At 37.3% G+C, this 27274-nt stretch overlaps 1 protein-coding gene across 15 annotated transcripts in view; it reads right to left on the bottom strand.

The window, feature by feature from the left end:
- ARHGAP20 (Rho GTPase activating protein 20) overlaps positions 1–27274 on the bottom strand; it is a 133998-nt gene that overhangs the window by 39020 nt on the left and 67704 nt on the right. For 7 of the 15 annotated variants that reach the window (XM_078059021.1, XM_078059015.1, XM_036106867.2 and 4 more), the window contains 2 exons: positions 12355–12519; positions 4944–5093 (listed from right to left, as the gene is read on the bottom strand). In XM_078059021.1, coding sequence (XP_077915147.1) covers positions 4944–5093; positions 12355–12519 — 315 coding nt within the window. The remainder of the gene's footprint in view (positions 1–4943; positions 5094–12354; positions 12520–27274) is intronic. The other 8 variants (XM_078059024.1, XM_078059022.1, XM_078059013.1 and 5 more) reach the window with 2 other exon arrangements.

Genomic DNA, 27274 nt, shown 5'->3' with positions numbered 1-27274 from the left:
ACTCCAGAATCAAGGTGATCTCAGAGTTTCATTAACACCTAAGCTCATTTGGTAAGAGCAAGAAGAGGAGAAAGCAGTGTATCTTAGAGAAAGAGAAAAGGCAAGGCAGATTGGAAAGAGACCCTCAAATTTGGGAGGGGATAGAGTCTGTTATCCCTGGGAGTGAGCAGGGAACCATATGTTACTCAGTTGAGATGCCTCAGGAAACAGAAAGACCGCTTAGGAAATGACTGTAAGCAGCAACCTGGGAGGCCTGTTCCTGAGTTTTTATGTCAGCAATGATACCAGCAACCCACGTGTGGCAAGGAATCAGAGTAGCTCTGAACATAAAAGACACAGAAAAAGATAATGTCAGCAGTGACCACAACAGACTGAAGGTCACAGTCTGCCACCTGTTTGGAAGACACCACAGAAATCTGCTGGCATAATATAGGCTCAAGGTGGGTTTTCATTTGATCTATAAACAGGCTTTTCCTGCCTTGCTGAGTTTGTAGACGAAGATTCACACTAGGTACTTAAAATATCCTTCTTCTGATTCCTCTTATAGACAGATCCTTGTCATATTTCAGTACTTCCTGTGTATCTGAACAACGTTCTCATTTTACGGTGTCGTTATCTGTAGTATCCAGGTGCAGCGCCTGCTCTTCAGGCAGATACAGATCCTAGGTTTGAGAATCAGGGTACAAGATACATGAAGCTCCTGGCCGTTTCTGAGATGTGACGATCTGCTCCGTGCCCTAAGGGAAAGCATGAGACGTTCACATTTATTACTTGCTCTTCTTCTAACTTGACACAGTTGGGAATTCCTCACTGATTCTGGCAGTTGTCAGTCTTAGATTTCAAAGCTATTAGTCTTTACATGTTTGGTTTCTTTATAGATACTGTAGTGACTGGCTAGGAGAACCTCCTTCCTGAGCTGCTAGTCTGATGGCATTTTAAACTGATCATGGCCTCGATTTTTTTTAATAGTGATGGATACATACCATTTCTGATGTTCTTCAACCCTTCCTAAAAATCCAAGCTTCCCTCTGATATAATTTTGCTTCTCGCTGAAAAACTTCTGTCTGCATTTTTTTTTTGGTAGCAAAGTTCTGCTGGAATAAATTCTTAGAATTAAAAAAAAATTTTTATTTCACTTTCATTTTTGAAGGATATTTTTGCTGGATATAGTATTCTATGTTGAAAGTTCTTTCTTTCAACACTTCAAAGATGCCATTCCACTGTCTTCTGAAATTGCCATAGTTTCTGAAGAAAAAGCCACAGTGATGCACATTATTGTTCCCCCATATGTAATGTGTTGTTTTTCTCTGGCTGCTTTTACGATTTTCTCTTATCTTTGGTTTATAGCAGTTTGTCCATAACATGACTAGGGGAAATTTTCTTCATACTCCTGTTTGGGGTTCACTGAGCTTACGAAATCTGTACATTTGTATCTTTTGCTAAGCTTGGGAGATTTCCAAACTATTATTTCTTCAAATATTCTGTCCTATTCCCTCTTTCTCCTCTTCTGGAGTTCCAGTTACATGTATATTGTATCTTTTGGTATTTTCTAACAAGTCTCTGACGCATTTTGAATTAAAAAATGTCTGTTTTGGGGGTACCTGGGTGGCTTAGTCAGTTAAGCACCTGACTCTTAATTTTGGCTCAGGTCTCAGGGTCGTGAGATCAAGCCCTGCTTTGGGCTCTGGGCTGGCTGTGGAACCTGCTTAAGATTATGTCTCTCTCTCTTCCTCTCATATATAGATAAGTACATAAATTTTAAAAAATGTCTGTATTCTCTATTCTTCAGATTGGACAATTTGTATTGATGTATCTTCAAATTCACTGACTCTTTCCTCTTTCATTTCTATTCTGCAACTAAGGCTACACAGAGGATATATATATATATATATATATATATATAAAATTTAAGATATTGCAGTTTTCAGTTCTAAAATTTTCATTTGGTTCTTTTTTATATTTTGTATTTCTCTGCTGAGAAATCTTTTCATTCATTTCAGTTGGCTTTTCCTTTTACCTAGTGAGCACAATTATAAAAGTTGGTTTAAAGTTCTTTTCTGGTAATTCCAACATGGATCATTTCAGGATTGGCCTCTGTTGATTATCTTTTCTGGTTCTTTGTATGTGAAGAAATTTTAGATTGTATCTGGACATTATGAATATTTTGTTTTGGAGACTGAGTACTGTTATATTTGCAGTGTTGATGTTTTTATCACAACAGATAACTAACTTGATTAGACTCAACAGCACCTTGGTTCGGGTCTTTTAGCCTTCACTTCAGGTTGCTTTGAGTCTGCTCCATGCATGTCAGCAATCAGTCAGACACGTAGGTAGAATCCATATACAAAATCTGGGGTTTTCCTCCTCTGATACGCTACTTTTTGAGATTTCCTCCCCCACTTTCCCGTGGCTGTGGCTGACTCAGACTCTGTAGTCTGGTTGTTTGGCCAGAAAATTGGGGGTTTCTGTCAGCTTAGTTGCCCTGCACCATGACGTGACTATAGCCTGCCCTTGGGCCAATGCCTTAAACGTAGGAATCTCACCCCCTGCTGGTGCCTCCTTCCAAGCTTCAATTCCTCTCCAAAACCCGCCAACTTGTGTTCGCTTTGCAGATCCTTTAGGTGGTTGTTGTTTGTATTTTGCTCAGAGTTTACAGTTGTTATCTGTAGGGTGGTCAGTCTGTTAAGGCCTTACTCTGCCATACCAGGGCCAGAACTCTTCAAAGCAACTTTTTTCTTAAAATAATCTTTTAATTTTGAAATAAGTTTAGGCTTTCAGGAAAGTTGCTAATAGTACAGAGTCCTTGGATACCTTTCACCTTTTAGTTTCCTAAAGTTATCCTCTTACAATGGCACACTTGTCAAACTAAGAAACCAATATTGGTACATGACTATTAACCGCATTCTTGACTCTTCAGATTTTGCCAGTTTTTCCGTTAATGTCCTTTTTCTGTCAGAGGACCCAACCCAGGATAACACATTGTATTCAGTTATCATGTCTCCTTAATGATTGGTCTAGGGCAGTTTCTATGTCTTTCCCTGTTTTGTTTTTCTTTTCTTTTTTTTTTTTTAACCATGATAATCTGGAGAAGTGCTGGTCAGTTTAACCTATAGAATATCCCTCAGTTTGTGCTTGTTTGAAGTTTCTCTCATGTTTGTCTGGGCTCTGGGTTTGAGGAGGAATAACACAAAGGTAAACTACTCTTCTCATCACCTTCTATTGAGGGGTACATGGCATCATTAGTGATGTTAATTAACCTTAATCATTTGGTTAAAGTACTATACTTTTTGAAGAATACATTGTGTATAAAACTTGTTTCCACATTTTCACTTCTTAAGACAAATTTCATGGAAACTCCTTAATTAAAGACAACATGTATGGGGTGCCTCAGGTGGCTCAGTCAGTTAAGCATCTGACTCCTGATTTCAGCTCACGTCATTATCTCAGCATCAGGCTCTACACTCAGCAGGGAGTCTACTTGAGGATTCCCTCTTTCCCTCACCACACTTCTCCTCCTGCCATTCTTCCTCTTAAAAAAAAAAAAAAAAAGACAGCATGTGGTTTTGCCCCTTACTAGGTATTACTTCCTTTCACCTGTAACTCCAAGGAGATCAAGCAACAGAAAATGATACTATCTAGAGAAATCTGTCATGGAAAACAACATATGCAGAGAATGATACAAACATATGTTTCTTCCAAGTAAGTTCTTAAAATCTTATGGTAGGCCAATAATGCATAAAAGAATTTAATGACATGCCTGTTTTTATTAAAAGATTAACAGCTTGGAAAATTCTAGTTATCTGGCTTTAGAATGATGCCTGAGGTGTCTGGTGGTAGTGGGGAGAGAAGAAACCAAAAGAAAAATGTGTGCATGTGAACTCCAACTCTTTAAGTGTAAAACAAACTCTGGACTTGAGTGTGCAGCTATTCAAAATCACAAGTGTGAATTTTGATATGCTCACCCTGACCTGAGAAGTGCCAATTTAGCATGTTCAGGACAAGAGTACAAAGATTATTTATATATTCTCCAACCCTACCCCAGTCAAGGGGTGAGTCTTAGGAAACTGACTTTCACTTCCTGAGTCATAAATTTGCTTTTGATGGTCACATCTTTATGCCAAATCAGAACCTGATGTTCAGTTCAGGCACTCCATTATTTCATGGTATTAACTTTATTTCTATAATTAAAAACTATCTCTTTAGAAAATTGGGAATATAGGGGTGACGGGTAGCTCAGTTGGTTAAGCATCTGACTCTTGATTTTGGCTCAGATCATGATCTCAGAGCCCTGGGATGGAGCCCTACCCTGGGGTCCATGCTCAACAGGGAGTCTGCTTGGGAGTCTCTCTCTCCCCCTCTCTCTCTCTCTGCTCCTCCTGCAGCTTGCTCTCTCTCTCAAATAAGTGAATAAAAAAATCTTAAAAAAAAAGAAAATTTGGGAGTATAAAACAGTTATTCAAACTTAATTGGACTGTTTCATAAAATTTTTCAGTAAAAGTCTATCACAGTGGGTTGAAAAGACCAATTCGAAAGCTCACTATGTAAAACAGTACGTGAACACGAAGGAAGGGGAGGCTGGAGAGCGGCGGCCCCAGAGCTCTGACCACTCCATTCCTTTTCCACAGGCCCTAGGTGCTTCAGTAGAGCCCCTTTAAAAATTACTGGTCATACCAAGATAAACAACTCCAAGGTTCTCAATATTTACCATTACTCTCCACACACTTTAGTAAGAAGCTCTTGGGGAGAAATAAGGCCTACAAGTGTCTTTATTGGGGGTATGGTCAAAAGATGAGTTACTGACTTCAGAATAACTCAATCAGAATAAAATATTTCCCTTAAAAAAAAATCAGAACAAAATTTGATTAACATTTTTCTTTCCATCCTAGAAATTACCTAGTTGACTGTATTTCACATGTCAATACAGGAGAAGCTATGGTTCTTACCTGAAAGTGGCCACAAAGTTCACTGTGGGCCAGCCTAAGACAAAGGATTTCACGGCATTGGTGTGGCCTTCTCCCACTTCATCCACACAACTTGCTGTCCACATGTCACTTAATTTTATTTTATTTTTTATCTTAAAGTTGTTGTTATATCTAGAAAGATAAAAACCAGACAGGACTTCTTGTTATTTTGTTTCTTAAATTTTATGAGAGCTTCTGTACTTGTGATAAGAGGACAGTTTCCACTAATCATGGGCAAAGAATGTCTTATTCATTGTTTGTAACTTCAGTGCCTACCACAGGAAACTGTAAGCCAGTCGGTTACCTTTGGCCCGAAAAGGTCTTTGAAACATTTCGTGTATTAGTCCTCATGCCTGTGTTTATGGGCAGCAAATAGCCATAAACTGCCTACTTTTGTTTTTCTATGTTGAGCATTGCATTTGGATCAAAAATCTAACTTTAAATTTACTGCAATTCTAAAAAATTCATTTATTATTTATAACTTGCCTACTCCAAAAAAATTTGAGTGGCTGAACAAAAGATTAAAGTACACATTATTTATGAAAATATTTATAAAATTTTCACCTTAGGAGAGACAGATGCACTTAAAAATATTATTTGGAATTAATTAGGGGAATTTTCAATGTATTTCCAACTGAATGGTTACAAGATTTTCTAGTCTTTACAAGCAAAGTTTAGTTTAAATTTCCTTTCTTAAGAATTTTTTCATATCATTTTCGCATATATTCTGACTAAAATTAAAAAACTATAGCCTAAAAACAGACCCTAACCTAAACTGGAAAAAAAAAAAAAAGAAGAAGCAGGAAGTACTATATCTAAGTGGAGTTAACATACTTAATATTTATCTCCAAGGACCCAGAAGGTGATCTACTACTTTAAGTTGGCAATGAAATTGCTTTTTGACAACTTCTACCTAATCTCCCTTAGAACCTGACATTGAAACCACCATTATCTCTTGATCTAAATTCATAGATTTAATGCTCATCATGGACCCGAGAGTTAGTTAGAAGGCACTGGGAAAGATAAAGAGAACGCTCACAGAAACTTGCATACTTCCTACCATTCAGAACCATTTGTGGAAACGGAAAAAGCTAACATGAAATCAAAGATACTTCATATGGCAGTATTCCTAAAACTCCTTCATGGAATATTTAAAGGCAGAACTCTTCAGTTAGGATTTATAAAATGAAAAAGGATCTTGCAGGAACTACACATGAAGGATAGTCTGGATTCAAAGCTTCATTTATACTTCCTGTAGGGCACACTTAATGTAAGTGTAATAGGAAAGAGCCTTGTAGCATAATGATGTCTTTCTACGTTTCATTTCAATATTTTTCATCCTGTTGCTATGAATCTTTAGATTTTTAAAAAATGAAACAGACTCAATTGAAGATAAAATCTTATTTCTTTTTATTTTCTTGCTAAAAAATCTTATTTTTTGATAGTGCCTATTTAGGTAATATAAAACTGAAACTACAAATCGTTTGGAAAGAAAGGTATGTTCCCCTTTCTCTTTTTACACAGTTTGTGTTTCCTAATGCAGGTCTCTCTCTATATCAGAGACTTCAGATACCAGGTGGGAACGTATCACATTTACTGCCTTGGAAAAAAATCATTGCAATGATTCTTTCCCTAGATCAATAAAGTGTCAAGATTATCCACCTCCTGCTACAAGAAGTTAATCTAAAAGTGTAAACAATCACTTCCATTCTATTGGTTAATATTTACTGAGAACTTCTCATGTGCCAGTCAGTCATTGTGGTAAACACTTTACACACATTATTTAGTTTAATCCTCACTTTATAGATAAAGAAATGGAGCCATGGAGAGATTTAGCTAAGTAACTTGCCAGAAGTCAAATAGCTTAACTAGAACAGCTAGAATCTGAACTTGAACAGTGTTGACTTCTGAACTTATTTAATGCTCTTAACTACTATGTATCTATAAAAAGCCCTGGATATTGTTGGTCTTATAAAGCATCTGGATGGAAGTATCTTACCATGAAGTTCCCTTCAGCTTTTCTATTTTCAGCCTTTTTTTTTTTTTAAGTTTTATTTATTTGAGTAATCTCTACACCCAACGTGGGGCTCGAACTCCTGACCCTGGAGATCAAGAGTTGGATGCTCTTCTGACTGAGCCAGCCAGGCGCCCCCAGTCTTACTTTTTTCTCCCTCTGTACCTACAAGGCTTTGTGATAAGACTGTTTACTATGGAGGTGGAGAGGAATCTCATAAACACTTATGTCCACAAAGATAAATGGAGTAGCTTCAAAGTACTTAAAACCAGTATTAAATAAAATTTTACATTTAGTCCTGGTGTCATAGTGTCTCTTCATATTTTTCACACTCAATTTCCAATAGTATTAGACTATTCTAATTGAAATTTAAAAGTATGAATCTAATGTGAACTGGCTGAAAAAAACAAAATAACAACCCCAAAAGTAATTCTTTATTTCCACAGTGTAGTCCCTTACTACAGATTTGTTAAGATGAGAGATCTATTTCCCTATTTTCCTGTGTTCCAATCTTTATACTGGAAGGAATCCCAGTGAACTGTTGAAATACACAGGATTCTAGGGAGATTTCCCTCCATTCGAAGATGGAGATGTTTTACTAAGTATGTTTGGAGTAGAGGACATGGTGTCTGATGGTAATTCTACTGATAATGAATAAATAACCACAACTTTTTTTTCTCTTCATCTTACTGACATAAGTAGATCTCATCATTATTTCCCTGCTTGCTCAGGAAATAACAATCTGAGAAAAGTGGAGGCTTGAGAAGGTGTGAGGTCACTACAGTCACTTCCTCTCAGTAAATTCCACATGGCTGCTCTACAGTTATGGATGGAATAGTGACTTCTTTCTACATACTTTCACGTTTTCAAACATTATCTTAAAAGATGAAAAGCCATAATTCTATTGGAAAAGTATCTTTTTATTTAGCTTTCTAATGAATATCAAAAGTGGTCACAAAGGTCCCTTTCAGTTTTAATACTTATTCTATGACGTATGGAAAAGAAGGACAATAAACTCAACAGAATTTTAGGTAAACACTGTTAACATTCAGCACAAAGTGAATAAAATACTTTGGCCAATAAAAGGAAAAAATTAAAAACCCTTTGTGCTAGTTCACTCACTAAAATCCACTTGGTTTCACTAAGTAAATATGGGGCAGCTGGTAATTAGTTATCTCACTGGAATTTATTTCTATACCATCAACGTATGGACTGAAAGCAGTTTCTAAAGGGAGCCTGAAGATGAGCTGAAGTAATATCGAACTTAACGTAGTGAATTTGTTCACCAAGTACATGATTAAGCACTCATATCATTTCAACAAATTAATGATCAAGGGTACAACCCAATCGTCCATCAAAGGGTGAGAAGTGACAGGGAAGACATAGGTTTAGTATTACAGGGGACTAGTTCTTCTTGGTTGCTGTTTATTTCAGGAAAAACATAAAGTTCTTATTAAGAAGCATCTGTGAATGTATCAAATGTTATCTATTAGAATGACCATATAATGATAAATTCTTGGCAACATTTTTGCAAGGTGGCAGTATTCAATAATAATTACTTTCTCAAATCTATATGTCCTCTTTATCTCAAGAGTCTTGGGCTTATGCCCACCTACTCCCCAAATTAACTTAGATCACTCACACTTTTTAATATCCACAATAAATGTAGAAAGTTCTTAAAATAATCTTTCATGAACCGACTCTCTTAAATACAGAATTAAATCACTGTTAATAGATTTTGTCATACATTTAAGTAGACACAGAGTTCTTTCAAAAGCAGTATGTGAGGGCGCCTGGGTGGCTCAGTCGTTAAGCGTCTGCCTTTGGCTCAGGTCATGATCCCAGGGTCCTGGGATCGAGTCCCACATCAGGCTCCCTGCTCAGCGGGAAGCCTGTTCTCCCTCTCCCACTCCCCCTGCTTGTGTTCCCTCTCTCGCTGTGTCTCTATCTCTGTTGAAAAATAAATAAAATCTTAAAAAAAAAAAAGCAGTATGTGAAAAAAATGGTGTTCACCTTATGTGAGAAAGGGACAGTCAAAATAAAGTCAGCTCTACAGGTAAATGATAGGCCTAGATTTGACATATTTTTAAAACAGCAATTTTCTAGTGGTAAAGAAACTATATAAAAGGTTTTCCAGCAAAACACTATATGGGTTACATAAAACCACTTAGACGTTAGCAAAAACCAGAACAATAAATGACAGGTAAGAAAACAAAAGTTTTCTACTCTAAATATTATCATAATTGTTAAGGAAAAAGCATCTAAAAAAGGTGAAGAAAATATTTTCCTACATAAGAACTGAATACATATTACAAGTAAATAGTCTCTAAGGTCCTAAAGTCCAGGAAATGGATTATTAAAATAAGTTTTTGTTGTTTGCTTATCTACCTGCAGGCTGAGCACAAAACTAGGCACATAATGGGTACAATGGGGGAACAGCACCAAGGGCCAGCCACTGGGAATGAGGCCTAGATTAAAACCCCAGCTCAGCCATTTCCTATTATATACCCTTGGACAAACCCCCGAGTCTCAGTATTCATTATCTAAAACAACTCTTGTCTTGGAGGATTGTTAGGAAAATGTAATAAGATCTTTGTGAGTCTCTTATCATAATACCAAGCATACAGAACCCATCCAGTACATTTTAAGTAAAGAAATGGCAACTAATCTACATTAAAAAATGATTTGTTCCTCTATCAACAGCATATAGCTTTAAATGGACTTAGTACAAAGGCTTGGAGGGAAAGAATTTTCTTTCTCTATATTCTTTATAACATTAAATCTACTTCCAAAACTACATTGTAGGCATTACTTATATTCAAAACATGTTTTAAGCTTTGCCTGATTTTGAGCTGCATTCCATTGTGGTTGGAAAAGATACGTGGTAAGATTTCAATCTTACTAGTTTTGTTAAGACTTGAGATATCACGTCACACTGTCAGAATGGCTATTAAAAAAAAAAAAAAAGAACCCCAAAAACAAAGCAAACAAACAAAAAAAAGCCAAAAAGACAACAAATATTGGTAAGGACATGGAGAAATTGGAGCCCTTGTACACTGTTGGGGAATGTAAAATGGGGCAGCCACTATGGAAAACAATATGGAGGTTTCTCAAAAAATTAAAAACAGAAATATTATATGATCCAGAAATCCCACTTCTGGGTATTTATCAAAGAACTGAAATCAGGATCTTGAAGAGATACTAACACTCAAGTTCAGTGCGGCGCTATTTACAATAGCCAAGGTGTGGAAACAACCTAAATGTCCACTGATGAATGAATGGATAAAAAAAATGTGGTCTATACATACAACAGAGTATTATTCAGCCTTAGAAAAGATGAAAATCCTTCAATATGCAATAACCCGGATTAACCTGGAGGACGTTATGCTAACGAAATACACCAGTCACAGAAGGACAAACACGGCGTGATTCCACTTATATGAGGTATCTAAAATAGTCAAACTTATAAAATCAGAGTGGAATGTTGGTTGCCAAGGGCTACGGGAGGGAGAAAATGAGGAATTGCTAATAAACGAGCATTAAGTTTCAGTTATGCCAGATGAATACATTCTAGAGATGTTAACTAATAGGCACGGTGTTGTATGTATGTTAGTTAACACTACTGGATTGTACACTTAAAGATTTGTTAAGAGGGTAAACCTCATGTTAAGTGTTCTTACCATAATGGAAAAAAAAGACATTTTTTTTTTCCTAAGGAAAAAACCTAACACATTCTGAAATCATTTTCTTATTTTTATCTTTGCCTTTAACTTTTAAAAAATGTATCAATGGTTCACTAAGCATTCTATACAGTTTCTTACTAGTTAAGTATTTAGTTAGATCCTTTACTCATCGCATAAGAAAGACTATAATGCTATAAAAGCAAACAAAAACTTTCTATGGAAGAATTTTCTATGAAATCCATAAGAAAAGGAGTAACAGAGACAGCAGACTCTGAAGTAAGATGGACCTATGCTCAAATGTGGGCTACTAATTACTACCTTTGGGATCTCGGTAAAGTAATTTAACTTCTCTGAGTATCAATTTCTTCTGTAAAAAGAGACAAATAATATCTGCCTGATAGAACGGTTATGCAGGTTAAAGTCTCCAGAAAAATACCTAACATACAATAAGATCTAAATAAATGTGAGGTCTCTACTGTTACTAAAATCATATTAATACTGTTATTAAATTATATTACAATCCCTTTGAATAAAATCCCAACTCCTTATCGCAGCCGTTGTTGCACCCGGCCTCCGAGATGGCCCCCAACGGTCCTCGCTTCCTGATACTCGCACCCCTCGCACAGCTGTCTTCCATGCTGCACTAAGGCTGGTCTGTGTGGCCAATAGCATATGTCAGAAATGACAGTATGCCACCTCCAAAATTAGGTTATGAAGGACTGTGGCTTCTATTTGGGGTGTTCTCTCGCTTGCCTACATCTATCTCACACTCCTGGATCTTCCACTTCGGAGGAAGCAATACCATGTCATGAGCAGCCCTGTGGAGACACCCCCATGGAGAGGAACTACAGGGTCTGGCCAGCAGCCAGGGAGGAACTGAGGCCTGCCAGCGTCCACACAAGTGAGCGGGGAGGTCAACAGCTTGACTGCAACCTCACGAGGACCTGTGAGCCAGAACCACCAGCAAAACCACTCCTCAGTCTGAGATTCCTCAGTCTGAGATGAGTGTTCCTGAGTATGAGATGTCTGTAGTTATAAACTGTGGTTTTGGGGTAATTTGTTACATGGGAATAGATAATACAGCTGACAAGGTCCTGATAACCTGATCCTTGTCTATTTCTCCAACCTCAATTCATATTGTCCTCCTGGCTCCTTATGCTCCCGTTATAGAGGCTTTCCTTTGGCTCCTTCAAAGGGCCAAGCTTTTCCCACCACCTTTGGGTCTGCTCTTCCCTCTGCCTAGAATGCTCATCCTCCTAATATCTGAATGGCTGGTTGCTTTTCAGCCTTCAATGATTTTCTTTTTCCTGACTATACCTACTTAACATATATCCCGTATTTTACTTCACCCTGTACTCAATTTTCTTCATAGCACTAATCACAATCTGTAATTTCTCCCACACGTTAGGATAAAAGTGCCAAAAAAGCAGGGACCATACCCATCACATTCTGTACTGTATCCCCTATACGTATTCAGAACAGGGCACAGAGTGGGACCTAAATGAACACTCACTGAATGAATAAACAATTGAAACTTTCTTTTTGCAAAAATAAAACTATAAAGCTCACTTCAGATATTAGTTATGGTAAGAGAGGCCTGACATTCTTTACAGTACGCACTGACTAGAAAGGTTATCTTTGTTAGTGGGAATGCAATTTTATAATGATAACTGGGAGAGGTTTACAGTATACTTACTTGATTTTGGCCACAACAAACAGATCGTTGAACAGGAAAAGATGCCGCTCCTGCCTCTGCAGACCTCGTTTGAGCTCTACCCGGCCATCAATTAGCAGAGTCCTACTGGAACACACAAATGAGGAGAGAAATGTACATGTGTCCACACTGGCAGCAGGACTTTCCCTGGAACAGATCAAACACCACAGATCTTTAGTCAAATGATCAAATATAGGATCGAGCTCTATAAAATTATAGCTTCTGGTTGGTCAAGAAATATACAGCTCTCTGTCTTTTTAATGCAATGGCATAGTTTCCTAATTGGTCCCTCAGTCTTTCTCTACACAGTGGTCTTTTACATCTCATTATGAAATTTTTCAAATGTGATGCAAAATTGTAAGTTTTATAATAAACCCATTTATACCCCAACCTTGATTTTACCATGAAAATTTTACTGTATTCACTTTATTATATATATATCCAACTATCTATCCTTCTATCTATCTATTCAATAATCCATTCCATTTTTAGCATTTCAGTGTAAACTGTATACAGCAGTACATTTCTCCTTAAATACTTCGGCATGAACATCATTAACTAAAGTTCAATATTTACTTATGATTTAAAGAAATGAGTGTACAATGAAATGCAGAGATCTTAGGTATATATTCACTGAGTTTTCACAAATGTATTCACCCGCACGGTTTAAAACTTTATCAAGTTAGGAAGATCATCATCACACCAAGGTATTCCCTCTTGTCCCTTCTCAGTTGGATATTTTAGCTGAAGACGGCTTCTATGTACTGGCCTCTGGGTTGTTTATTTCTTCACTGCAGGCTGAGACCATCAGCTCAAAAGTATACTGACACCAAACTTACATTTTTACCCGCCCAATTATTTTAAAAATCACCCCCATTTGTAGCTTGACTGCTTTGCATGTGTCACATAACCACACCCGATCTCTGCTAGCCTTGATAAGACAGAGCAGTGATGATAAGACTCCAAGTCACTGCTGCCCATCAGAGTTCTCTTCCCTGCTGTGCTACTGAACTAGCTCCCCGAGATGTGTAAGCTCCAGGGACCCCCTGTCCAATCTTCCTCACCTCAGGAGTTCCCTTGCCCTTCTCCCCTTCTGGATGGTGGTCCTTTGACCACAAGCCTCAAGACAGTCTCATGCCATAAGGGACTTCCTTTCTCCTGCAACCCTGCCCAATGATATCTTTTTCTTTGTTCAGTCCCTAAATCCCTCAAATTCCTTACAATAGTCAATCCCCACCCTGTCACCCTCAAGGCAACCACTCTTCTTTTTCTCCACTGAAGACTAGTTTTGCCTGTTCTAAGATTTCACATAAACTGAGCCGCCATATGCACTTCTTTGTGGAAGCTATTTTTTAGTCAGCTTTTATCAGTAATCCATTCCTTTATGCTGCTGAATACTATTCCACTGCATAAATCTATCAAAGTTTGTTTATTCATTCTCCTATTGATGGGCTGGGCTCTTTCCAGTTTTTAGCTATTACGAATAAAACTGCTATTAAACACTGTACTGGTCTTTTTGTGACCCATGTTTTAATTTCTCTTGAATAAAATCTAAGAATGGAACTGTTGGGTCACAGAGTAGGTAGATGTTTAATTTTAGAAAAAACTGCCAGTTAGTTTTCCAAAGTGGTTGTTATCAATTTTTATTCCCAACAATATTGCGGGGGAGTGCCAGACACTCGACAACCTTACCAACACTTGATGTTGTCAGTCCTTTAAATTTTGGCCATTCCAGTGGGTACACAGTAACGTCTCATTACAATTTTAGTTTGCACTTCTCTGATGACTAATGACGTTGAACGCTCATGTTCTTTTTGGTTGTTTGTATATTTTCATTTCTGAATCATCTTAAAATCTTTTGCCAATGTAGAAAAACTGGGTTATATATCTTTTTATTACTGAGTTATAGGAATTTTTTTATATATCTTGGATACTCGCGTCCTTTGTCAGATATGTTTTACAAATAGTTTTTCTTTGCTGCCTGTATACTTTCTTGTGTTTTTGATGAAGTTTTTAAATTTTGATGGAGGCTAATTTATCATTTCTGTTGACCGAAGAAATCTTCACCCACCTCCAAGTCAAAGAAATATTCTCTAATGTTTTTCACTAAAATCTGTATAATTTTAGTTTTTACATATAGGTATATGATCTCTCTCAAATTAACTGCAGCTTATGGCATAAGGCAGGGGCTAGGGTTCATTTTGCCTTTCTATATGGATACCATATTACTCAGCACCATGTGCACGGAAGACTTTCTCTTCCTCAATGGATTGCTTTGGCACCTTTGTTAAAATTACATAAGTATTAAGCATGGGTCTATTTCTGGGCTTTCTCTTCTATTCCACTGATCTGTTTGTTAATTCTTATGCTAGATACACATTGTCTTCTAATTTTACCTTTACAGTAAATCATGAAATCAGGTAGTATATATCTACCAACTTTTTCTTGTTTGAGGCTGCTTTGGATAGTCTAAGTCTTTTGTATTTCCATATACATTTTAGCAATTAATAAAGATGAACACAAGAGAAAAAGGCTATTGTGGCAGGGGAAGAAGAGATGACCTCAGTTTCAAATATACTTTGTTTGAAATTATCAGTGGACTAGGTGGTATGGAGAAACCAGCCAGGCAGCTAGCACTTAGAAGAGATGTCAGAATGAGATGTAGATCTGGTGATCATACAAAGACAGGTACATATATGCTATGGGAATGGCTGAAACTGCATAGGGAAGGAGCACAGAATATGAGAAAAAGGCAGAAAACACCTCCCTGAGAAAAGATGTGATTTGAAGTGGTGAGGAAAGGAGGATCTGTGAGCAAGGTGGAGGCTGCTGAAATTGGTAGAGGGGTAACAAGTTGAAGCCTGAAAAGATGTCTGGGAAAAAAATCAGTTGGTCATTAAGACCTTCAAGAAAATAGTTCCAGGAGATTGGTGAGGTTCTGCAGAACGTGAATGGCCTGGAGCTTGAGGAATTAAGGAATGAGAAAGGAAGAATTGAAGTCTGGTTCTGGTTATTTTTTAGCAGCTTAGCACTACAAGGTCACTTTAAAAGGAAAGGCAGGAAAAGGAGAGAAACAATTAGCCCTGAAGGTGGGTGTTATTACCCCTCATTTTGCAGATTTGGAAGCTGATGTTCAGAGCAGTTAAAATACACAGCTACTAAGTGAAAGAGATTTACAAGTAAGTATGGTTTCAAAACATGTACTTAAAAAAATTCCATGTAGCCTTTCAAAAGGACAAGCATTTCATTCATATTGACTCATCCCTCATCCACCCAAGGTAACTGAGCTAACTAGTTTAGGACTTAATGGGAGTGGGGGAAGAAGTGGGTTCATCCAAGCTTTTTTGCCAAGCAGTGTGACACGGTGATTCATTTGGCTGCCTCAGTTTCCGCATCTGTAAAGGCAGCTGGACTGGAAGATCTTGAAACAGTTTTTATAATCTGTATACCAGACTAAGTATAAAAACATGTACTCACAAGGTGGAATTAATATTACTGATGAGAAGGAAATAGATAATGGATATGGTTAGCAAGCAACCCTAACCTACAGTTTATAAATACAGAGATAAGCATACTTGAGAGTCACCTCAGGGAAACAAGTCAGAGTTGAAATAAAATAAAAACCAAGAGACATAATAACAAAAATAGCAATAAGAACTGAAAAATGTTTATTAGTCTAATGGAGTTCAAAGAACAAGAATTTGTCAGAGTCTCCATCAAAGTACAGGGTATAAGAGGCCATGTCCTGTCATCCCAAGTGTCTGGTTCAGGTGATAGCCACAATAAGCGGAGATTCTCAGTTATCCATGTTTCTTGGGTTGGAACAGTATGGGTCACAGGGTCTGTTCTCCCTTGGGTATACTACACAACTGAGGGCTCTCTGAGATAGTATCTGAGTGGTCAGCCATCTGTTCTCTGTTACAATTATCCTTAAAGTGTGGTCCCCAACAAGCAGCATCAGCATCGACTGGTAACTTCTTACAAATGCAAATTCTCAGGACCACCACAGACTTAAGGAATCAGAAACTCGGGAGGCCTGGCTCAGCATTATGTATTTTAACAAGCTCTTCAGATAATTCTAATGCACGCTGAAGTTTGAGAACCACTGCTGTCCAAAACTCTGTAACACCTTCCGGCTCTAACATTCTAAGAGTCTACAACTCCGTATTCGAAGTATTAGTAGCATGTATTTCTACTTCAGCTAAGGTGAACTTCTGAGAGCTGTTCCATCATTTCCTGTAGTTTTGAGGCTACAGTTAACTCTCTGAGGAAGTGAAAGCCATTATGCTCACTACATACTAATTAAGCACATACTATGTGTAATTTAAAGAGATGTATAAATGAGGAACAAAGACAGTAAACCAATCAGAGTCCTTTGAAAGAAAAGGGAAAGGGAGTTTCTCTGTTTAATCCTGCAGATTGGAATTAGGCAATGAGAAAAGGCCCATCATAGAGAAAAATCATTTCTATTTCAAATTCTTTTGGGATGGGGAGTGGGAGGAGGCATAATGGCATCTTTTATTATGTAGTAATTTTCAAATTTATAGGAAAAAAGAACAAAATTTCACTTGCTGTTATGAAAATTGAGCAAGGACAAGGCTAGCAAGCAATGAATAGATGAAGGAATGGTTAACACAGATAGCATTTTACATAGCTTTTCAAGGAGAAAGGTCATCTTTTGCATTTTGGTTTTAGGTTCAATAAGTAACTGCTTTTTAATTATAATTATAAACCATCAGATAGGGGCGCCTGGGTGGCTCAGTCACTTAAGTGTCTGCCTTTGGCTCAGGTCATGATCTCAGGGTCCTGGGTCGAGCCCCATGTTGGGCTCCCTGCTCGGTGGGAGCCTGCTTCTCCCTCTCCCTCTGCCTGCCCCTCCCCCGGCTTATGCTCTCTCTCTCTCTCTCTCAAATAAATAATTAAAAAAAAATAAACCATCAGATAGCAGTATAGTTTAAATTAGGGATCCTTAAACTATTACTCAAAGTTTGCAACCATAAATAGTTTAGGCTTTGTGGGCCATATGGCCTCCGCTGTCAACGACTCAGCTACCTAAATGAACACGTGTGGCTGTGAGCCAATCAAACTTTATTTGCAAAAACAGGCTGCTTGTCTGGGCCATAGTTTGATGACTCCTGGTTTAAACAATAGTTCTAAATCATTTAAATGCTCGTAAATAAAGACTAATCTGAAACAATTAGGGAATTAGAATTTTGTTTGTTTGTTTGTTTGGGGTTAGTGTAGGCCAAAATTTAATTAGGTTATTGTTTAAAAAAAAAATGTTTTGCATTTTAAAGCAACTCCAAAGGATTTTCATACATAATAACTCACTTTCCACCTCACAACACTTTCAAATAAGTAGATGGTGGTATGGGGGAGAATCCAAAATGAAGTTAAAATATTTTTCTTTTTCATTGTGGATTTATCAATATACGTGTTGGCAGTCTGTCATGTTGAAGATCCACATATAAGTATGGCAAGAGATACCTCACGACTTTAGCAAGCTAAGCATTGGTTAAAAAAAATACAACCAACATTCATGCAGTAGTCTGGAGTAAAGATAAACATCTCAGTACTCACATAATTTAAAATGAAAAAAATCTGTCCTAGAAGGAAACAAAAGCACACATAACCTTTGTGTTTTTAAAATTACAATCTTAATCAGTGTTTCCTACTTAAAAATGTATTTCTCAATTATGTGACTCTGAAGTGTTTATTTTTATTCTGAGTGCAATGTAGATGTGTTTATTTTAGTCTTTTAGAGTATGGAAATGGGGAGGAGGGCAAGATTGTAACCTTCTATTTAGCCTCTTAATATAGCCTGATTAGGATTTACAAGTTATAATTAACAGAGCTCTAAGATGATCTAACAAATACAAGCTGAGTCTAAGAATTAACCTGCTGCCGGTTTCTTATATATTAACATTCTATTTTCAAATAGGTTTGTGAAGTCATTTCTAAAAGGCAAAAAGGAATTTTAGAATCTTAGTAATGTTTTACTAAAACTAGATAATAGCTTTCACAAAACTTGGCCACAGTAATACGTCTTAATATTTATTACTAAGGCTCATTGTAAAAGTGAGTTTACTTTTAGGTACAGTTTTAGAGGTGGTGTTGTTTCATCTTAAATCACAGAAGAAGAGAAACTAAAAATCAGAATACTTTTTGAAAATGTCTATATTTGTAAGTGATAATTAATTAGTAATTATGATGGCAAGTACTAGGTAGGATCTTGATAACCTCAAAGTCTAGCACATGGTCACCGCTCATTCCAAATGTCATCTCTTCCATAAAAATTTTCTTTCAATTGAACTCTTGATTGGTATCTCTTAGGTGATATCTAGCACTTAGATCCTGCCTTGTACCTCTGAAATATTCTCCTTCAACATGTATTGAGTCTATGACTACTGCATAATAAATTGATTCTTTGTACAGTGATAGGGTAGCCTTTGGTGCATGCCTGCCATGCACCAGGTGCTGGAGATAGTTGTGGTCCCTGGTGGCAGGGGGTTAGTCACGTGACAGCTGTATTAGACAAGTAACACAATGACAAACTAGTGAGGTATGTGCAGTAAGAGAACTTCAGAGGACTGGGGGTACAGAGGGGACAACAATAGGAGTCCCTATCTGAGACCGGATTGGTTAGAAAAGTTTCTTGGAGGAACCAAAGTCTTAAAGATAGGCTGACCACTGAAGGCTGAAGGGCAGTCTAAGTAGGAAGAAGAGCACAGCAAACATGCCTGGTTTGGGGCAGTAACTGTGGGAAGTTCAGAAAGACCAGAGTGACGAAGGCCTGAGAGGAGGAGTGGCACATGAGGAAGGGGCCATATTACGGATCACATTTAGACTTTATGTGAAAGCACAAAAGATTTTAAGCAAGACAGGGTGTTTTGTAATTTGTTGAAGAAAACGGATGAGGGCAAGCTTAGCGGAAAAGAGACCTTTAGGAATTTACTGCAATAATCTTAGGCAAGAAATGTCATGAACCTGGGGCGCCTGGGTGGCTCAGTCGTTAAGCGTCTGACTTCGGCTCAGGTCATGATCCCAGGGTCCTGGGATCGAGCCCTGCATCGGGCTCCCTGCTCAGCGGGAAGCCTGCTTCTCCCTCTCCCACTCCTCCTGCTTGTGTTCCCTCTCTCGCTGTCTCTCTGTCAGATAAATAAATAAAATCTTTAAAAAAAAAAAAAAAAAAAAAAGGAATGTCATGAACCTGAGTTGGCAGCGAGAAAAGGACAGAAGATATAGGAAAAAAAACATATCAAAGAGATATTAAAAATACAAACTGTGCAAATTTGCAAATTGATTAGTTATGGGGGTGAGATAAGAGATAGAACTAAGAAAAGAATATAATCTCAGCACCCAGACTTTATTTACTTATTTTTATTTTTCATCTAACACATATCTGCTAAGCATCTCTATGTGTCGGCGAGGCATCGGGCTAAATGGTGAAGATATGGGGTAGGCCACTTAGATTTATCCTCTACTCTTGTGAAACTCTGAGTCTGGTTCTACCGTCAGCCACGGTCTTGACATCACCCATCATTTTTGCTCAGTTCCATTTGTAGCGGAGGTTGAAAACCACAGTCCACAATAATTTTATCTGGCCCACCCAGAGGTTTCAAAAACATTTGGTTTTGAATATCCAGTTCACCACATTTCCCTCTCTTGCCACTTTTTTCTGTTTACTGCACCTCCCAGGGACCTGAAAGCATTTAAGTCTGTGATTCAAGCCTTAGTGTTACTGTCTTTTCAACTAGCTTAATTTTTAGTTTTTTTTTTTTAAATCATGATAAAATATACACAAGATAAAATTTGTCACTTGAAGCATTCTAAAATGTTTTATTCAGTGGCATTTAGTATATTCACAGTGTTGTGCAACCATCACCACTATCTAGTTCCCAATATTCTCATCATCCCCAAAGGAATACCTGTACCTATTAAGCAGGTACTACCTGTTCCCCATTCTACCCAGTCCCTGGCAGTGACAAACTTCTTCCTGTCTCTATGGATTTGCCTAGTCCAGATATTTCAGATTCCATAATATGTGGCCTTTTGTGTCTGGTTTCTTTCACCTGGCATCATGTTTTCCAGGTTCATCCGTACTGTAGTATCTGTCGGTACTTCATTCCTTTTCATTGCCAAATAATATTCCATTGTATGGATGGACCACATTTGTTGATCCATTCATTAGTTGATGGTCATTTGGGTTTTTCTACCTTATGACTATTGTGAATGGTGCTGCTTTAAAAGTTCACGTACATATTTTATCTGAACATCTGTTTTGGGGTCTTTTTTTTTTTTTTTTTTTTTTTAGTATATACTCAGGAGTGCAATTTCTGGATCATACAGTAATTCTATGTTTAAGTTAATGAGAAAGTGCCAAACTCTTTTCCACAGTGGCTATACGATTATACATTCCCATCAGCAGTGTGAGGGCCCATATTTTGACTCTTCTCTCTTTGGTCTCCACATACAATCACATTTTATCTTTTAAGGGTATTCAAATAAAAAATAAAAAATAAAATCTCCTGAGTCTAGACACTCACAACCTCTCCTATAGTTTGTAATGAACTCCTAACTGGACTCTCTACTTCCTTGCTCTCCCTTCTTTAATCTATACTACTCACTTCTTACTTCTATCTCATCAATCTTCTGACACACATTGTCAATGATCAGGGCATGTACACTGTCTAAAGAGTCATCCCAATTTATTAACCTAGCTTTCAAGTTCTAACATCTGTTTTAACCTAACTGGTTGATGATATCTCACATTGGACCTCTCCATATTGCCTGTGTAAAAGGTAACCTTTGTGATTCTTAAGAGAATTAGTCCAGAAGCAATTTAGAACAAAAAGACTGGACTACTGAAAGGAAGCCACAAAACCTACTATCAACATCAAAATTTTATCTTATTCAGCAATAAGAATTTGTCCATTAGATATTCACCTCAAACAGGTAACATTAAAAGCACATTTCCAGAAAATCTAGTCTAAAGCGATTAGCGGTCTGACAGGATAAAACATGGGAAAGCCTATTTACATTTCAACAGTCATCATCCAGAAAAAATTACATTCAAATTACTGAAGAAAACTGTACATAGATGATAACGTGATGTGGCTGCATGCAATTTGTGCATCATGTCCACCTCAAATTCACTTCCCTGCTGCATCCTGTAGCTCATATTATACGGTCTGAACTCTGACTTTGTCTTGTAGAACCTCAGAGCCTAGTGATGATGTTGATAATCAAAATCAAAATGAACGAAGTTAGGATAAGCGTTTGTAGAGTACACAGAAGAATGGCTGGATAAACAGTGTGAGCAAGGCCTTAAAAGCAAGAAATACAAAAGGGAGAACTTTTAAATTATCAAAATTCTGATCAGAACAGGCAGCATAAGTGATATAACGAGACCAACAATCTTATGCCAACAATGCTAATATTTAAAGAGCCAGGAAAACATAAACATTACAAAAGCAAAGACAGAACAAGAATAAGAAAGGAGAGAGTGAAGGACCTGGAAGGACAGTGATAAAGAGTTACACTACCAGCGCACGATCACACACAAAGAGATACTACTTCCAAAAAAGGGACTAAGCTACATAACTGCTTTACAGCCACAGGAAGTTGACACAGAAGTTGCTCAACAACAGCTATCAGGAATTCACTTAGTACAAGGCACGTGACAAGACATTATAAGAAAGGAGAGAACAAGATCACAGGAGCATTGCCTCTGAGAGCTTAAAACAACAACAAAACAACCCAGTTTGCATACAAATGATACACAATGATGGAAGCCCAAGTAGACAAAAACCTGGGCTTCAGAACACTGAAGACTGCAGTGAAAATAGCAACTCTCTGAGAACAATCCTATTTGATTATGAAATAATCAGCAGGAACAGAGATTCCAACTAAAGACCGGAGAAACCTTTAAATTTAGTCACTTATATGGCCTGTTGACTAACAATACTGTATATCTTATTTATCAACTAAAATCAGTTTGGGTCAAATTCTTGAATCAGATGAGAATGCTGACCATATTTAAGCTACTCAAGGAAATTTCTATGTGTAGTGATTACAGTGTGATATGGTTCTATGTTAGCTTGTTTACTGACTCAACAATGAACCAAGTTACCAACATGCTGGCTGGGCACTCCAGTACTTCAACTAGTTTGGTTCAGGTAATAATAATGGTACACTGAAAGGAACAAAAGAATCATACCTGATTAAAGGTAGTTCTAACTACAGTTTCTGGATCTGCTAAAGTTAAAAAATATCGTTGGATAACTTCTAGTTAGAAAATTAAGAAATATCATATTATATACCTGTGAACTAGAAAGTCCTCAAGGTAGTATCCTAAAGTCAGGGACTTAAGTTATCTGCTACCTCCAGCTCACTTAGGCCAAAATGTTAATATTCAGGTTGATACATAAGTGAGGTGAATCAATTAGTTGGTTTGGAACTAACAGAGAAGAGTTGCCTTTGATAGGAAACTTTACTATTTTACCAAAATACCTACATAATATATTACAGAAAGAAAAAAACACACAATAGATACTTACTTTAAGCCTTTTTTTTTTTTTAAAGAAAATTGCAGCAATGAGTTGAAGTCTCTTAAAGAAAAAACTCTCAGGAGGTTTTAAATTTTTGAGCACCTTCTTGGTCTTGATAATTTTATTTCAAATTAAGTCAATTTGGGAAATAAAAGAGAAAATAATTTTTTTAGTGGATGCTAAATAGAAAGTTCAATATTAAAGGAATATTTTAATCCAATGTGTTGTTTTTCTACATTGAAATAATTAAACTGTTTGATGAAGTTTAACCTTTATTTTTTAAGTCCCAAATCCTATTCCATATTTATAAATAATTTACTTACTCACATATTAATGACTGCCTAGTATTCAAGATACTAGGGATATAAGCCAGTGAAGCAGCCAGAGGCCATGAAAGAATTTCACCTTTCATTGGAGTGAGTCAGGAAGAGGGGATGGTTTGAACAGAAATGACATGACCTATATGGTGAACAGGATGGAGGAAGACAAAAGTGGAAGCATGTAGTACTTGCTTAAAGAAAATTTAAAAGAATTAATAGTTATGAGTTGGCTAAATTTCCTTAAGTAAAAACTCATTAGAGGCTTTCTGAAAAGTAGTAACTTAGAAGAGAAATCCTGGAGGTTGGCAGCTGTGGAAGTGGTTGGATATATTTCAAAGGTAGACCTTAATAGGATTAGATGATAGACTGATTTCCGGTGTAAGCAACTGGAGGAGGGGTGGGGATAAGGAATTTGGTTTTGGGTATGTTAAGTTTGAAATACCTATTAGATGTCAAAATGGAGATTTTAAAGCTACGAAAGCGATCAGGCCATCTAGGGAGTTAATATAGAGGATTGGCTCAATTACTGAGCCCTGAGGCCCACTAACATTTAGAAGTTTGTAAAGAAGGAGAAACTAGCAAAGTAGAATGAACTGGCTGTCAGTAAACAGAACCAAGAAGCCCAAGGAAGAAGGGAGAGACTGGAGTGTCCAATGCCAATGTCAAGGAAGATGATTTAACCATTGGACCTACCATTATGGCATTCACCAGTGACCCTGTCAAGAGCAATTCTGGTGGGCATTCATGAAGAAAGGATTCCAATCTGGTTAACACCAAATTTTTTGTAATTGATGATTCTGCAGAGTCACCCTCTAACTTGTCCAAAAGCACATTCAACTTTTGCAAAAAACAAAAAAAATTGTTAAAAAGATACCAGATAAAATTGGAAACACACAAAAATGTATCTAAACCCAAGGAAGTGCTAATAAAATGGCCTTGGTCATTAGTTGGGAGGGCTATCACAAAGCTCCAAGAGTATTCTCTCATTATAAGAGATAAAGCAACCAAGCTTAATAGAACATAAAAGCTATCTCATAATTTCATATGTTCCAGAAATTTCTCCCTCACGGTGCTAAGAAGTACTTTCCCTTGGAGAATGCAAAACATACTTTCTTGTGCTTAGCAGCAGTAACTTCTATCAAACACTAGCAGTTTTTCACAAAATCGGTGATTAAGTCAAGAATTAGTTAATATGTTATAAAAAGATGTCAGAACTTTCTTTGACAGACATTTCAGTTTTTGAGAAGAATATGTTTTAAAACTACTAGGTACATGAAAAGGACTTGAATAACTACCAAAAAGCCTAGGGTGCTGTCTTATTCAACCTTTAGGACTGAACACATTTTCTGTCTACCAAACTCAGTCATAATAGGTGACTGAATTCTAGAAAATAGGATTTAGAAACTGTTAAGGACACCAGTAGTTATAATTCCAGAAAAAGAAATGGTCTCATAAGTCCCATACCATAACATGAAATGCTTTTTATTTTTTTAATTTTTATTTATTTTTGAGAGAGAGGGTGCATGGTGGGGCGGGAGGGGCAGAGAGAGAGGGAGAGAATCTTCAGCAGGCATCGTACTCAGCATGGAGCCCGATGTGGGGCTCAATCCCATAACCCTGAGACCATGACCTGAGCTGAAATCAAGAGTCAGATGCTTAACCGACTGAGCCACCCAGGCACCTCTGAAATGCTTTTTAAATAAGTAATTCTCGGGCACCTGAATGGCTCAGTCGTTAAGCGTCTGCCTTCGGCTCAGGTCATGATCCCAGGGTCCTGGGATCGAGCCCCGCATCGGGCTCCCCGCTCAGCGGGAAGCCTGCTTCTCCACTCCCCCTGCTTGTGTTCCCTCTCTCGCTGTGTCTCTCTCTGTCAAATAAATAAATAAAATCTAAATCAATCAATCAATCAATCAATCAATCAATCAATCTCTGCTGTTGGCTTGCAATAAAATATTCTCATATTTCCCTTTTGATAAAAGTACCCAAAGTTCAAGTTAACTGAGCTTTCCAGATAACCTGGTTGTTTGTTTTACTGTAGTAAAATTCACTTATTGTAGAATAAAAACAGTAACATATTAAAAAGATGTTTTAATTTGTTTGAGTTAGGGCCGACTTAATATATCTCAAGTGTTTCATTCAAGCCTATACTGGGAAATCTAATGTTGACACTATTAACCTTTTAAAGCATTCAAATTCTAACATACCTTCCAATTTCAAACAAAAGTAAACCCAAGCCATAAAATAAAAGCTTTATGTAGAACATATACAATATATACTGTCAACAAATGTGCTAACATTTTTTTAAACGGTAAAGAAAAACAAGTTTTATATTTACTACTGCATAAGAAACTATTTACCAGTTACTAATCCTTTTCACCTGGGACTGTCACCATTGGTGCAAGTATCTGAATGAAATTATGATGTAACATAGCACTTGAAAAGCCTGGTATTTTAAATAAGTCCTTTTATCTAGTACAATTTTAACATCTGTCACTAAAACAAGAAATGAAACACAAAAAATCCTCTAAATTGACCAGGCATGTGTTGACTGGCATCTCGATGTGTTGAACACAGTGTAATTAGATATAAAAAAGATATAATGTCACAGAAAAGAGGTACAACTCCAAATATTGAGGGAGTTTAGGAGTCAGAAAGTGTCAAGACAACTAGGGAGTGAAGCGGGAAGACAGATGGGCTAGGAAGACGATGAGAGATCAGAAAAAGTTCCACAGAGGAGTCAGCATTTGATTTGAGTCCTTTGGAGAGTTAGGTTTTGGACAATAGAGAAAAACTTCAGCACAAAAAGATCAGGCGATTTGCTAAAGGTCACAAAACTACTCATTGCACAGTCAAGTCTGCAACAATGGCTTCTCAGTGCCCAAAGCAAGTAGGCTTTGGATTAGGCATTACATTTGGGGCAGAAGCAGCAGTTTGGGCAGTACTTTTTGTACTGTTTTTCTCATAATAAATGAGAAAAATTTTTCCATTTTTCTGGCTAAAATAGGTCACAATAAAAAAGGTATTAACAAATATTTAGCAAAAAGGACACAGAGAACAGGAAAAATTTGTTTATGTTTAAATAACTTACAGAATATTCCTTCTCTCTAAACACAGAAACTATATGAAATCTTTTTAAAAAAATGTCAGTATCCTGGTATATCATAGTATCTGACTCATGATAGGTATTATAACTATTTGCTGACAGAACATACTACAAATACGCTACGTGGCACTTAATTATATACTACTTATGTCCTCTTCTTATTTTGTATCTGTATGCCATGTTTCCCAGTGAGCACTTTATACTGTGCATCAAGGTAGGATCCATGTCTTCTTTCTTCTTCTTTTTTTTTTTTTTTAAAGATTTTATTCATTTATTTGAGAGAGAGAGAGTGGAGCGAGAGAGCAGCAGAGGGAGAGGGAGAAGCAGACTCCCTACTGAGCAGGGAGCCCGACATGGGGCTCAATCCCAGGACCCTGAGATCATGACCTGAGCTGAAGGCAGATGGTTAACAACTGAGCCACCCAGGCGCCCCTCCATGTCTTATTTCTAATCCTGTTTCTAGAACTGTGGCTAGTACAGAGGCCTCAAATGTTTGCTGAATAAATTGCTAAACAAAACAACCTTAGTTTCTTCTCCACCTACAAAAAAAGTAAAGTGGAGAAATCCCCCAATTTATCTGGATCATTCAGAAACCAAAACCAAACCCCAAAGCCACTCTGCTCTGATTCTGCATTGGTACTAATACTTTTTAGCTGGAGTAGGGCAGGGGTGGCTTCCGGCTGGTGATTATCATGGTTCCAATAGCCAGGGGAGCAGTGCGTAAAGAACAGAACTAACTCCCTTGAGTGGAGGCAGACCTATTTGATTATTTGCTCCTGTTCTCTACCTTATTCTGTGATTGTAGTCGAACCTTGACATCCATGCCACTCTATTTCTGGAATTCTTTTCCATCACTGCTCCTAAATAAAAATAAAAGAGGAGGGGAGTAGAATTCCAGAAAGATGAATATTTGACTTCACACAATTTAG

The sequence above is a fragment of the Halichoerus grypus genome, chromosome 11 (genome assembly GCF_964656455.1).
Source record: "Halichoerus grypus chromosome 11, mHalGry1.hap1.1, whole genome shotgun sequence".
NCBI classification, from domain to species: domain Eukaryota; kingdom Metazoa; phylum Chordata; class Mammalia; order Carnivora; family Phocidae; genus Halichoerus; species Halichoerus grypus.
Note: the sequence above shows the minus strand (reverse complement) of the source record. Positions and strands in the feature narration are given on the sequence as shown.